This window comes from Terrapene carolina, unplaced genomic scaffold (assembly GCF_002925995.2).
Source record: "Terrapene carolina triunguis isolate 2854851 unplaced genomic scaffold, T_m_triunguis-2.0 Scaffold69, whole genome shotgun sequence".
Taxonomy (NCBI): domain Eukaryota; kingdom Metazoa; phylum Chordata; order Testudines; family Emydidae; genus Terrapene; species Terrapene triunguis.
Window position 1 is genome coordinate 28,296,685 of NW_020664420.1, and position 12,928 is coordinate 28,309,612.

The window sequence follows — 12,928 nt, forward strand, 5'->3', positions numbered from 1 at the left end:
ATTTCATTATGATGATTCTACTTGTCTAGTTAGAGCTTCTGAATATTTCATTCTTTATTATATATAGCCAGATGTCCCCTCTGACTAGCACGTCATTAGCATATCAAATTTCCATAAATGTGTGTGTTTGTAGCTCTCTTCATGGGTAGATGACTGGGGAGAGAAGGCAGAGAACCTTTAAGGTTCTCTCTCACAGGATAAAGTGCTTTCCAGATGCAGCGTAAGCATTCCCAATGTAGAAAAGACAGTAGATCTAGGTTAAGGATTTAGGGACGAATAATGGGCAATTCTCCTTTCTTCCATATTTTCATACTCTGAACAAGCTAGTTTCCTTTTTAAAAAAATCCTGGTGGTAATAAAGAATAATATTTTAGACACACGAGAGGAAAACATTGAAAGTATTACTGAAATGTTAGCGACCAGAAGATAGGATCTAAAGAATAGATTGTTTGCTTTTAAGGATCTCACATGTCAAACATGCTAACTTTCTTGAGGTGGGCACATAAATGTAAACAGTTACTAATTAGATTTTTTTTCTTAGGTATTTATGGATAGGGCAGACAGAGCTTTTCTTTTACTAGTGAATTTGCCCTTACTTGTTTTCAGACGTTGCGGGGCTTTTTTCCCCCCTAGTTTTTCTACTACTAATGGGAGAAGTCAGTTTACCTGTATACTAAATAAACTACTTATCTGAAGAAGCTAGTTACATGCCTTGTTTTCTTTCTTAATAGTTTGCAATTGTTGAGAGACGCAGGCAGATGGATTAGAGCTGCCCTTGGTCTAATGAAAAATAGTACTTTACTACTAGAAAATCAGTATTCAGTACATTGAACTTTCAAAAAATAAAATTTGCTTTGGACTTGCTTGCATGCCATTTAAAATAGGCAACATTATTTTGTTAAAAAGAAATAATGTAGTTTATGTACCCTATGCTTTTTGTTAAAATTGTCATTGAACGGTAATACTGTGTTTTAGAAAATCAGGCCTTACAAAGCAGTACAAAATAGATACATAACAAACCATCAAATTAAAAAAAAAAAGAATTTTTAGAAAAATAATAATTAAAAAAAATAATCTGCATTCCATAATGTTATATAAAACTTGTCTTTAACATAGACTATTAATATAATGCATTGGTCCTATTGAACTTTATATATTTGAGGTAAAATAGTTATTCAAAATTGGCAGTGCAATGCTCCTATTAGGTGAGTCAGGGCTAGTCTACACTACCCGCCCGGATCGGCGGGTAGAAATCAATCTCTCAGGGATCGATTTATCGCATCTCATCTAGACGGATAAATCGATCCCCGAATCGACGTGCGTACTCCCACCTCGTCAGGAGGAGTAAGCACCATCGACGGGGGAGCTGCGGCGGTCGATTTGCCGCCGTCCTCACAGCGGGGTAAGTCGAATAGGGTACGTCGAATTCAGCTACTCTATTTGCGTAGCTGAATTTGCGTATCTTAAATCGATCCCCCCCCCCCCCAGTGTAGACCTAGCCTGAGACAGTCATGTGAAAAGCAATAGTTTTCACAAAGCTATGGACACTCTCTCTCTGTTTCACTGTTATGAACACGATTCAGAAACCTACTTTTTAGGAAACTTCTATGGAATCTTTCACTTCATTATTATATGGGGAGCTGGCAACATCTTCTGTATTTAGGTTGCCTAAAACTTTCCATAATACAAGATTCTTGTAATCTTTTTGAGAAGCTCTACTACCTGCATTGTTTGGAGAAGACTTTTGAAATTCATCAGGGAGAAAGCCTTTGGGCTAGGAACATGTCTTTTGCTTGCTCCATGAAATTCCACTCAGGTTTGGCTGAGCTATCAGAAGTTGAAAATCAACACTTCTCATTTTTGGTTAGCACTTCTCATAATTTTGGCAGCAAGCCAATATTCTGAAGAGCAAAGTCTCTTGCTGTCAGTGTAACAGCAGCACACTGCTGCCTGGGGTTTTCAGAGAGCAGAGGCAGACCAGCTCCTGCCAGAGCACTTTTAGTTGGGTGGGGGAAGTGTCAAGCTTGTTCTGTCCAGCCCACACACCCAGTACAAGTCACTTAGTTAGGGTATGTCTACACTGCAGTTAAACACCCAGCTGACTAGGGCTCGCAGGGATCTTCGGAGCTGTAAAATTGTAGCGTAGGTGTTTGGACTTGGGCTGAAGCCCAGGCTCTGGGACCCTCCTCCCTCACAGGGTCCCAGAGCTCAGGCTCAAGCCCAAGCCTGGATGTCTATGCTGAAATTTTACAGCCCTGCAGCGTGAGCCCTGCGAGCCAGGTCAAATGATGTGGGCCAGCCACAGGAGTTTAATTGCAGCATAGACCTACCCTTAGTCTCTCAATGCCTGATGATGCATTATGTGGGGGGTTATTACAATTGCATAATATAATTTATTTTTACCTTTAAAAATAAATTTAGGAAATTACATGTAAAAAATGTGAAAAGCAAATCATTTAGGTTGTAGCTCATGGCTCTTGAAAGCTCTGTTGCCTGCCCAGGCAACCCTAATTCTTCCCTCTTGTGTATATGTATTGTAACTTTATGTGATTACATACCATTTTTCCAAAGGACTCCTGCCACATTCAGTGCACAGGATGGATGGGGCTCAAGGAATGAATCAGGGCAGTGTACTAAATGTGGCTGTTGTTTTTAGGAATCCTTCCTTTCCCGCTAGAATGTGTAGAGAATGAGATAGGCAGTGTGTTTCAGGAAGAGAAAATATTCTAGTGTTTAAGGCAGAAAAACTCCGTTCTATTCATGCATCTGCCACAGACTTCCTGTGTGATGCTGAGCAAGTCACTTAAACACAAATTTTGGCAGGTGGCCACTAATTTTCTGTTCCTCAGTTCAGTGTACCCAGCTTGAATGCCTGGGGTCTGATTTGCAGAAGTACTGAGCACTCACTAGTACAACTGAAGTGAGTAGGAGCTGTGGATGCTCAACACTTTGGCAGTAAAGCAGCATGATCTGAAGGAATGAACTCAATGTTGAAAGTCATGAGGTTCTGCCAGTAATTCACTGTGAGGCTTCAGGCAAGTTTTTTTGTCTCCATTAGCCCATCTGTAAAATGAGGATAATACTCTCTGATTTGAAATGCAATCTGTGCGTTTGTGAAATGCTCAGATGATACAGTTTGCACTGGCAACCTTAATTCTGATATTTCATGTTTTTCCAGTGCTTGACCTTGCAACCTAAATTAATGTTGTTTTAACGTAGACTTTTGTATGTAATTTAATTACATAGCACTGTACTTTTATAGTGCTGAGATGTTATCTAATTTCTAACTGCATGTGCAGATAGGGAACATCTGTTTAACCCCTCAGACAAAGGAATGTAACCTTTTTTCTTTCTGAGCTCCTGCCATCTGCATTAAGTATAAATCTGAATCTAGTTTGTGACTTGAATACATGGCCACCTGATGCAGTGGAAAGAATGAGCTACAAGGACAGATTATAAAATGTGTATTGAATAGATGGATAATTTAATAATTTGACATTCTTCAGGTGGTTGTAGTGAAGTTATTCAGGAACAGCAACTGGAAACTAATTTCCATTTTGTTTTTGAACATTTGGTATTTAATTTTAAGTTATAAAAGATTTATGTATTCTGGTATTTGAATCTCAAACACTTAATATAAGAAGTAGGTCCAGTAGTAGTTCATGTCATTGTAGCAGTTGGTCTTAAAATGTGTATCAGAAATAATTCTTCCTAATTATATGTGAACTTCCAAATATTAATAAACTGCCTAAGCTTGTATTTGTATCTTTTATTATATGAATACTTTTATGTAGTGGTCCTAAAAATGACCTGTGGCAAAAGTGTGGCTTTTCTAAGTATATTTGGTTAAAAGTGAACTGAAAGTGTGTGTGTGTGTGTGTGTGTGTGTGTGTGTGTACGTACATGCACACAAAATTACTGATTATTATATTCCGCTAGCAATATTGCAGTAGTTTTATTCGCAGAGATCTAATGTTAAAATTCAGCCAGGTGCTCTCCATTTGCTCTAGCAAAGCACTTAAGCACATGCTTAGTGTTAATCTTCAGTTGGGAGTACTGCCATGCTTAAAAGTTGAGTTTGTGCCTAAAAACTTTTCTGGATCAGAGTTAGTCTTCAGCACCTTGCAAGATCAGGCGCTTGATGATTTGTTGGAGTGGTGCAGTCCACAAAATCCATCAAAAGCTATTTTTATTGTTCTGAGGATTTTAAAATGGAGTACAATAGGAACCAATCCTGCTAACATGACTCAGAATTGCCATTGCCCATTTTAGTCAGTGGGAGTCTTGCCTTAGTTATGAAGATCAGGCCCAACTGTGGATAAACTCAGTTTATAAAATACGTTGCAAGATACAAGGATATTCCATGCACACATTGTCGGAGGGGATTGTCTTAAATGCTCAGTACAAGAATTCTTAATAATGCACTTCACTTAAAACTATATTTGAGTTCAGTGACATAAAAACTTTTTTTTCCAAAACAGTGTTCTGGGGTAATATATGATACTTAATTGCAGAATACCCTATTGCAGAACTTATCTTAGATTACTAGAGAGAACACTTTCAGACTCAGCTGGTCTATCCCACCTACATTTAAAAACAAGAGTTCTTTGTAAGTAAGAATATATTGCTTTTACTGTCACATGAGAGAACCAGATAGTTGCTTCTGCTTTTTAGAGAACAAGTACAGATTGTGAAGCCTTCAGTGTTGTATTACATTGTTCATGAATTCAAGTTCAAGGGCCACTAAGACTTTTTTATATCAGTTGGGAAATTAATCATGGTTATGTGAACAGATGAAATAGTATGCTTCATTCTCTTATTGCTTGCATAGTTTTTCTGTCTTGTATACAAAAGTATTCATGCATTTGAAATGGCTAGTATCATGAAATTACAGAAATTACAGCTACAGTATATTTTAGATGTTTAAGTAATTTTAAAATATCTAAGGCAAATTCTCACCTAGATTTTTGTGGCTGTACCATTATATGGGCCCAGTTCTTATTCAGGTAAAGCTCCCATAGTTGTCTGGGGTGCTTTGGCTGAATAAGGAAGAAATATAAATAAGGCCCTATATAAGCTAGGGAGTGATTTTGTATATTCTTGTGTAGCCCTCAGCCCAGTGGAGCCTCATTCTTGATTGGAACTCTGACTACTACAGAAACACAAATAATATTCTGTCTTTCACGATATTGAAGAATTTGTTGTTGTTTATATTAGGAGTCAGACACTTTTTTCATGCAGCAGAGATATGACTATCCCAATTTTGGGTTTGTTTAAATATATATTTGATCTCTTTGATGACTCAGATTGGGCCTGACTTTTTCAGCGTTTAAAATGGCTTACTTATTTGGATGGAATTTTTATTGTATTTAGAAATTTAGGATTAATCGGCCACTTTCAATAAAACACCTAAAATCAAACTCATATTAGCAGTATGTTTAGAGGATGTTGCTTGAAAGAAAAGAAAATATTTTGTTTTCTGGTATCCATCTGTGTATGGCAGTTCTGCACTGAACAGGAAAAAGATATTTCCTGTCTCTAGATAGTTTGTTTCCTTTGTCTCTACAATGAGAGAAAAAATTTCTTGTAACATTAATCAATGCTGTTTTGGGCCAACAAAAACATTTGATCAAAGTATTTTTTTTCCATTCTTTACAATCTCTTTCACCGTTAGATATGGATTGTTGCACAGAAGAGACATTTTAAATTTATTTTTATCACAGGAAAGATAATTTATATATTGCAGATTGTCTAATAGTAATACTACTTACAAAAAACTCATAGAAGACAATGTATAGTAGTGAAGTTCTATCTGCATAACTAAGATAAACATTTCAGAAAGTTAAGATGGGATTGTGTGTATATATGAAACAACGTCAAATATGCAAATTAGTTGTTCTGTGTAGACAAATTATTAAAAGCCCTATTTTTTCCACATTAATTTGATTTTTTAAAATATTTTTGATAAGCATCCATTCAGATTGACAGTCTGATTGGGTTTAGGTGATAGATTTGCTTTTTGAAAAAATACAATTTATTTTCTTTTAAATGAACTAACTTCTAGAACATGGTAAGGGATCATGTGTTGTGGCTAGGAATGTGGTTTTCTTGGTGATTTAGCAGATAGCTCAATAGAATCAGTTAATCCTTCTGACTGTTCTCATGTGTACTTAAGTATTTGAGTATTTTTGTTGCCTGTAAACACAGACAACTATTTTGCTGTAGGTCAAAATCATATAAGCATTCATTTTAGTGATATTAGCAGACTACATATTTTGTTATGATGATAGCTGACTGGGAATGCTTTTGAGTCAAAAGTAGTCCAGAAAGCAGCTCTTAACTAATCCTTACTTTTATGACTTCCCTTTCTAATTTAAACAAATTAAGTGTTAAGTGCTTTCACTAAGCTTTTCTTTGCACAAATGACTTGTGGCATGACATATTTTTATACTATACCTTCCTCTTTCTAAATCTTCTACACTATTCATGTTATAAATTGTCTTAAAATACATGAGACACTGCAAGCCTTCATGTGTCTATAGGTGTATGAGCAACCTTAAACTTCTGAGCTTTTTATGGGAGGTTCTGGAGGCGGGGGATTGGTTGATGTGGGGTTTTTGTTTTGGTTCAAATTAGTATTTCATAAAGAAGCCTTTCTTATTGGATGTCTAATACCCAGACTAGTACACATTTCAAGTAAATATGCCTCAAAGCAGTTATGCTCCAAATAGCAGGGTAGCAAATTGTTCACAGTAACGCTTAAGTGGCTTGCTCCAGCCAGTTGGAATTAATGTTTTGGTAATTATATTGTAAGGAGAGAGAGAGAAATTTATGATGGTACAAGGTTTAAGAATACCACCGTGTTATGTCTCTAATTTTAATTAAAGACAATCACATTTATGATTTTTTTTCTTTTTTTCTTTATTTTAGTCGTGACATGGAGAATAAAGAAACCCTCAGGGGGTTGCAGAAAATGGATGACCGCCCAGAAGAGCGCATGATCAGGGAGAAACTCAAGGCAACATGTATGCCAGCCTGGAAGCATGAATGGCTGGAAAGGAGAAGCAGGAGAGGCCCTGTGGTAAGTAGTGTTCAAGAAAGGGTAATAATAATTTGAATTTTTTTTTACTGATTATTTACAATTGTGAAAAGTGCCAAGACGGCTTAATAAATATTTGTTCTTAAAACCCCACTACCCTGTATCTTAGTTATGATTGCTGACGCTTAGTTATGGTCCCTTTGTTCACTTTATTGGCTGTTTGAAGAATTGTTGCTAATTCTGTATAGTTTACAGATCTGTAATGTGTTTGATACTTAGAAAGTCAAATAGCTCAGCTGATATTGTTTTGCTTAAAAATATTATTGTGACAACACTGCCCTCTGTTGACATCCAAAGTAGCTTTGTTTACAGAATAAAACTTTAAACCATTTTCTCTTCCTTTTCTCAGTCAAAACCCCCCAAAAATTCTGTTTCTAATTTTAAAAAAATTCACATTCTTAAAACTCTGATGTATTAATCCCCCATTTGTCTAGCACAGGTGATTATCACCAGAAAAAAACATTTTCCATGATAAATTCTTGACGTAAACCAAAATGCAAGGAGTTCATTTTGCTCTTCTTCTGCAAGATGGCTTGTGATTGGTTTTGTCTTAATAACATTGAAAGATGCATGCAAAAGAGTAAGATCAAAAGCATAATTATTTACAATAAAGAACTTGGCCACTTCTTCTTGACTTCAGATTGCTTAATAAATAGTTTCAGCTATAACCTGGAAGAACCAAAGGTGGCAAATAAGTCATGCAGAAACTGTTAACATTATAGACATGAATGAATGTTAATTTTGGACATGTGATTGCTAAGAAAAACAGAATGGGAATTAATCTAATAATACACACATATTTGAAATGCCAATGTGACTCTCAAACACTGATCACTAAAATAATTGGGGAATAGCTAATAATTTCAGTATAAAGGGAATATATCAGATGTGAAACAAATAAATATAAACATTGTACATATGTTTCCAAAACAGACTTCAAGTTAGTGTGTTCTGTTGCTTTATTTAGAAGATGATCATTTTACTAATCACAAACTATGTGACTTATTTCCTACAAGGTGGTAAAACCAATCCCAGTGAAAGGTGATGGCTCTGAAAGCAACAAACTATCAATAGAACCTCAAGTTGAAGGGCAAAGCAATGCTTCTGCAACTCAGAAAGGAAGACGTAGCCCTTCTCCTAGTAGCTCCTCATCCTCATCCTCTAGAACTGTTAAATCAGAATCACCAGGTGTTAGAAGAAAAAGGGTATCTCCAGTGCCTGTAAGTTGGAAAATGTAATATAATTATCGTTTTGACTTTATTTTGAGATGTCACCATTTATGGAAGAGGGGGTATTGCTATACACATGTCAAAATTTGGTACTTCTGAATTGTAAACAAAGGCTATCTCTAACTACTGGTTTTGGAGAGAAGATGCATGTTCAAAGGGGTTTCCCACTTGTGATTTTACTTAGGATAATGAAACGTGTGGTATGCGTAATAAATATTACATTCATTGTTAGGAAACTAAATATGAAGGATGCGATTCCGTGCTTGATTTGATCTGTTGTTTTTGTAGCAAATAAACCTGGATCAAGATTTTCAAAAATAGAATCTGTTATGGCAGGTGTCACCAGATGGTACTGTTACCCATAGTCTTCCAAGATCTTTTTCTTAGCACATGAGAAAATATCCAGTGTTGGAAAGACACATGCTAGGTGTTAGTTTGCTTATGTAAAGTTCTGGTGGCAGAGTTTGCTCCCTTCCTGGATCTTTGAGTGGAGTCAATTCTTGAAGCAGAGGTGCTCCCTGGGAACCAGGTCTTGGTTTTTGGGTTGAGATTTCTAAAAGAAGCAATTGCCTACATGCTGTTTGTGAACACCTCTGTTCCAGAACTGGTGTATGTGTACAAATAAAACAAGCTTTACTTAGAATAAGTATAGAATACTTAGATTCCATTTCACTGATTTCTCTGTCACTGGGAAGCCAACCTACACGGGCCCCTGGACATCTGCTACCACTTGGCAAAAGAGCAACTATACCTTAAGTTAAGCTCCTGGATCCCAATTTAGGCTCCTAAATAAGTGGCCTGACTTATTAAGAAGTCTGACTGTAGGTTTTCACTTCTGAAAATCTTGGCCGAAGCACATGGGGTTGCTACAGAAAACAGCAATATATATCCGAGCACGAGGTAGAATGCGTGCAGTTTACTTTTCTTTCTCCCGTGATAGATCTACTGCTGTAGACTTTCAGTTTCCAAGAAGAGCGCTCTGCTTCCTTTCTACTGATTGGTCAGAAATGCCATGAGTTGTAACTTCCGTTGGGAACAGTGGCACCATGCTAGGAGAGACCAAGATTACAATTAAGAAAATCAATTTTGCCTTTCCTCCATTTGTAGCTAATGGACTTTTTTCCACTGAATGAGTTTTCGTAATTTTTTGTCACTGGAAATAAAGTTAATTTAAAAGTAAAGTTTAGTCCAGTGGTTCCTGGGGGTCCATGAGCCCTTTCAGGGGGGGCCACAGAGCCCTGCAACTGAAACCCAGTGCCCCGAGCCCCAGCACTGAAGTTGGGAGCTCCAGTCACTGCCCACTGAAGCTGTGAGCCGCACTGGGAGCCCCCTCAACACAGCCCCTAACAACCCCCTGCCTGCACCCTGAGGCTGAGCTACTCCCCTGCCTGCCTAGCTACCGCCTGCTTGACCCTGAGCTATTCCCCTGCCTGCACACAGCCCCTAGCTATCTCCCCCTGCTAGGGTGACCAGATGTCCCGATTTTATAGGGATAGTCCCGATTTTGGGGTCTTTTTCTTATATAGGCTCCTATTACCCCCCACCCACTGTCCTGATTTTTCACACTTGGGTGTCTGGTCATCCTACCCCCTGCACTACACCCCTCATTTCACACAGCCCCTAGCTATCCCCTCCCTGAGCAGTTTTCAAACTTTTTGAGCTGAGTCCCCCCTTAGAGTTTATATTTTTTTGGTTGTGTCCCCACACAGCCCAGACAGGCTTGGTGGCCTCCTGAGTGAGTTGGGGTGGAGGTTGCGCTCCCTCCCTGGACCCCACTGTGTGGAGCTGGCTCATGCCTCACTAGTCCTTGCTCCCCCAAATAGAAGTCAAACTATGCCTATGCTCAAGGGTGTCCCCTCTGGCCCAGAGCCCCGACTTCCCCCTTCCTGCCCCCACTGGGCCCTGGCATTTTTATAGCATGTTAAGGGGGGCCTCAGCAAGAAAAAGATTGAGAACCCCTGGTTTAGTCCATGTTAGAATTAATGACTAACAAGAATAGTTCACTTACAATCTTCTACTTCACTATTTGAAATTCCAACCATTCAGTGGCAATATTAAGTTTAACATCAGAAAAAGTATTAAAAAAATCTTAATATGTTAGAGAAATTCAAGTGAAGACAAATGCACTTTGATACTAGGTTGGGTCATTTCTTTTAGAATAAAAAATATAGAGGCCTAAGTGAGAAATCTGTTTGCATAGTTAAGACAAGAGAAAGGCATTTCATCTTTTATCTGATATCTTCCTTTGAAAATTTCTTTTAAACTCCCTTATTCTTCAATGGCAAGAATTTAAAAGTGCTAATATACTTTATAAATGAAGAAATTTCATCTCACAGAACCAGTGTTGCCCTTCACAAGTCCATAATGGTCTCTCAATTCTAATTACTCAGGTAAAATAGTGCAATAAAATCAATGAACAAAAATTTCAAGAAAAATAAAAGCCAGCTACTGGATTTTTACTTCCTCTGTTAATATTTCAACAAGCTTGTTTAAAACTTCATATGTTTGCTGCATCTGATGTCTGCTGGATTTGAGCATGGAAGAAAATAAATGCACCTTGATAATCCTTGTAGTCCCTTTAAGGTAGAGACTTTTTCTCATTTTGCGTTCTGGTCAGTGCTGAGAGCATTGTTGAGCTTATTGTTGTCGCTTAACAAACAAATAATAGTCTTGTGTAAGAATTTCTTAGTGAAGAGAGAAATAGTTGATATTGGAAACAATTTCGTTGCAGTTTCAAAGTGGGAGAATAACACCACCTCGGAGAGCTCCATCTCCAGATGGCTTCTCACCATATAGCCCTGAGGAAACAAATCGTCGTGTCAACAAAGTTATGCGAGCCAGATTGTACCTGTTGCAGCAGATAGGACCTAATTCTTTCTTAATTGGAGGAGACAGCCCTGATAACAAGTATAGGGTGTTCATTGGGCCTCAGGTAGGAATCACCTAGCATGCCTACAATATTTTTTATTTACAGAGTTTGGAAATTGTATAGAACCAAGTTAGATGAAGTTATAAATTTATAAACCAAAGTTAGATATTTAGCTATCCTATGAAATAGCATTTAAAAGGTGAATTGTGTACATATGATGAGTATGTGCCAATTATATTTCAAACATTAGGTTGTCTGTAGCAAACACTTTTCTTTTAAAAATCCATTTAATTTAGCTGAGGAATCATTGATAATGTGCAAATTTAGTGTTTCACATTTATTTTTCACCCATTTTACACTCCCTCAGTGGATGTGATATTCATTTCTAACTAGTATTTTGGCTGAAATTTTGCCACTTTGTGTTTTGCTCCATCTTCCACTACAAGGAGGCACTTTTAATTTCTTATAGCTATGTCTTATGGTCTACACTTCCTGGATATATATACACACTGTTTACTGGTAAATGTAGAACAAATGCATATGAAAGCTCTCTGAACAGTCTCATAGTAGTATTAATACCTGCTATGGGATCTTCTCCAAATAGGCCCTCCTAATGATGGTATGACTATTCAGTAGGGAACAACTAGACTTGTGTGTTCTTGGAACAGGGTGCAAAGGCCTATAAATGGCAGAAGAAAATTTCTTGATTGCCCTCATACTTGGTGATATGAGGATCAGGTGCATAAGGTCCTTTGATATGAATGGTAACTACAGCCTCTGAGGGGAAAAATGTCAGGAGAAAAGTAGCATAATTTGCTGTTTCCCATTTCTTTCTTTCTTTCTTTCTTTCTTGACGAAGAACAGAAGCATTAGTCACATTTTAGAAGTTTAATTTCACTCTACATCCATTCATGGTCTTGTATTTTCACTGTCTGGGCAAAGTACTAGACAGTGTAGGTGCTTAAATGAAGAATGTGCACATGTGTAAGTATCAAGCCACAGTAGGGCCCTAAACCTGCTATATGTTTCTTTGTAGACATGCAGTTGCGGGCGTGGAACGTTTTGTATTCATTTGCTGTTTGTCATGCTTCGAGTGTTCCAGTTAGAACCCTCAGACCCAATGCTTTGGAGAAAGACCTTGAAGAATTTTGAGGTAATTAATTCCTGATGTATTTAATAGAAGATGTGAGTACACACACAAAGTTACAGCATTTTTAGGGCATGTTTTTAAAATGGCTGAAGACTGTACCAAGTTTTAATTTAGCCAGTGTTTCTGGGTGTTAGTTTTTGAAACTATCTAAATATTAGAAAAATATTTTTGCAATAAAAGGAGCAACTGAAAAGTAGAAATCTTTGGTTCAGTGAATATGCTATAAAACTTTCTTTTCCACTTAATTTAAATTTATATTTTCATCAGCATCTGTAGTGTATCATTTATCTGTTGTCTCAATAGTAAATTATTAAGCTGAGCACGTTTCTGCCACACAATCTTTGTACAAAGTAAAGAAAAATGGACCTGATGATTTTTATGTAAATTAGTTTGTTCCTTGCAAACCATTTTATTCTCAAGACCGTAGTGAAATCCCTGCTGTTGCAGCTGCAATTACAATTTAATAATAATAATGTGTTATAAACATATAGATAAATATATTTCATTATTAGTATTGAAATCTCAAGAACATCTTTTTATGTGTGAGGTATTTATAGCATAAATACTACTGTTACTATCTT

The 12,928-nt window shown here is 37.1% G+C and overlaps 1 protein-coding gene across 1 annotated transcript in view; it reads left to right on the top strand.

Annotated features, from left to right (window-relative positions):
• Positions 1–12,928, top strand: part of MAP3K1 (mitogen-activated protein kinase kinase kinase 1) — a 98,311-nt gene that overhangs the window by 57,925 nt on the left and 27,458 nt on the right. Inside the window, exons 2-5 of the mRNA XM_024201915.2 lie at positions 6,931–7,081; positions 8,116–8,319; positions 11,060–11,260; positions 12,234–12,350. Of these exons, the coding sequence (XP_024057683.1) occupies positions 6,931–7,081; positions 8,116–8,319; positions 11,060–11,260; positions 12,234–12,350 (673 nt within the window). The remainder of the gene's footprint in view (positions 1–6,930; positions 7,082–8,115; positions 8,320–11,059; positions 11,261–12,233; positions 12,351–12,928) is intronic.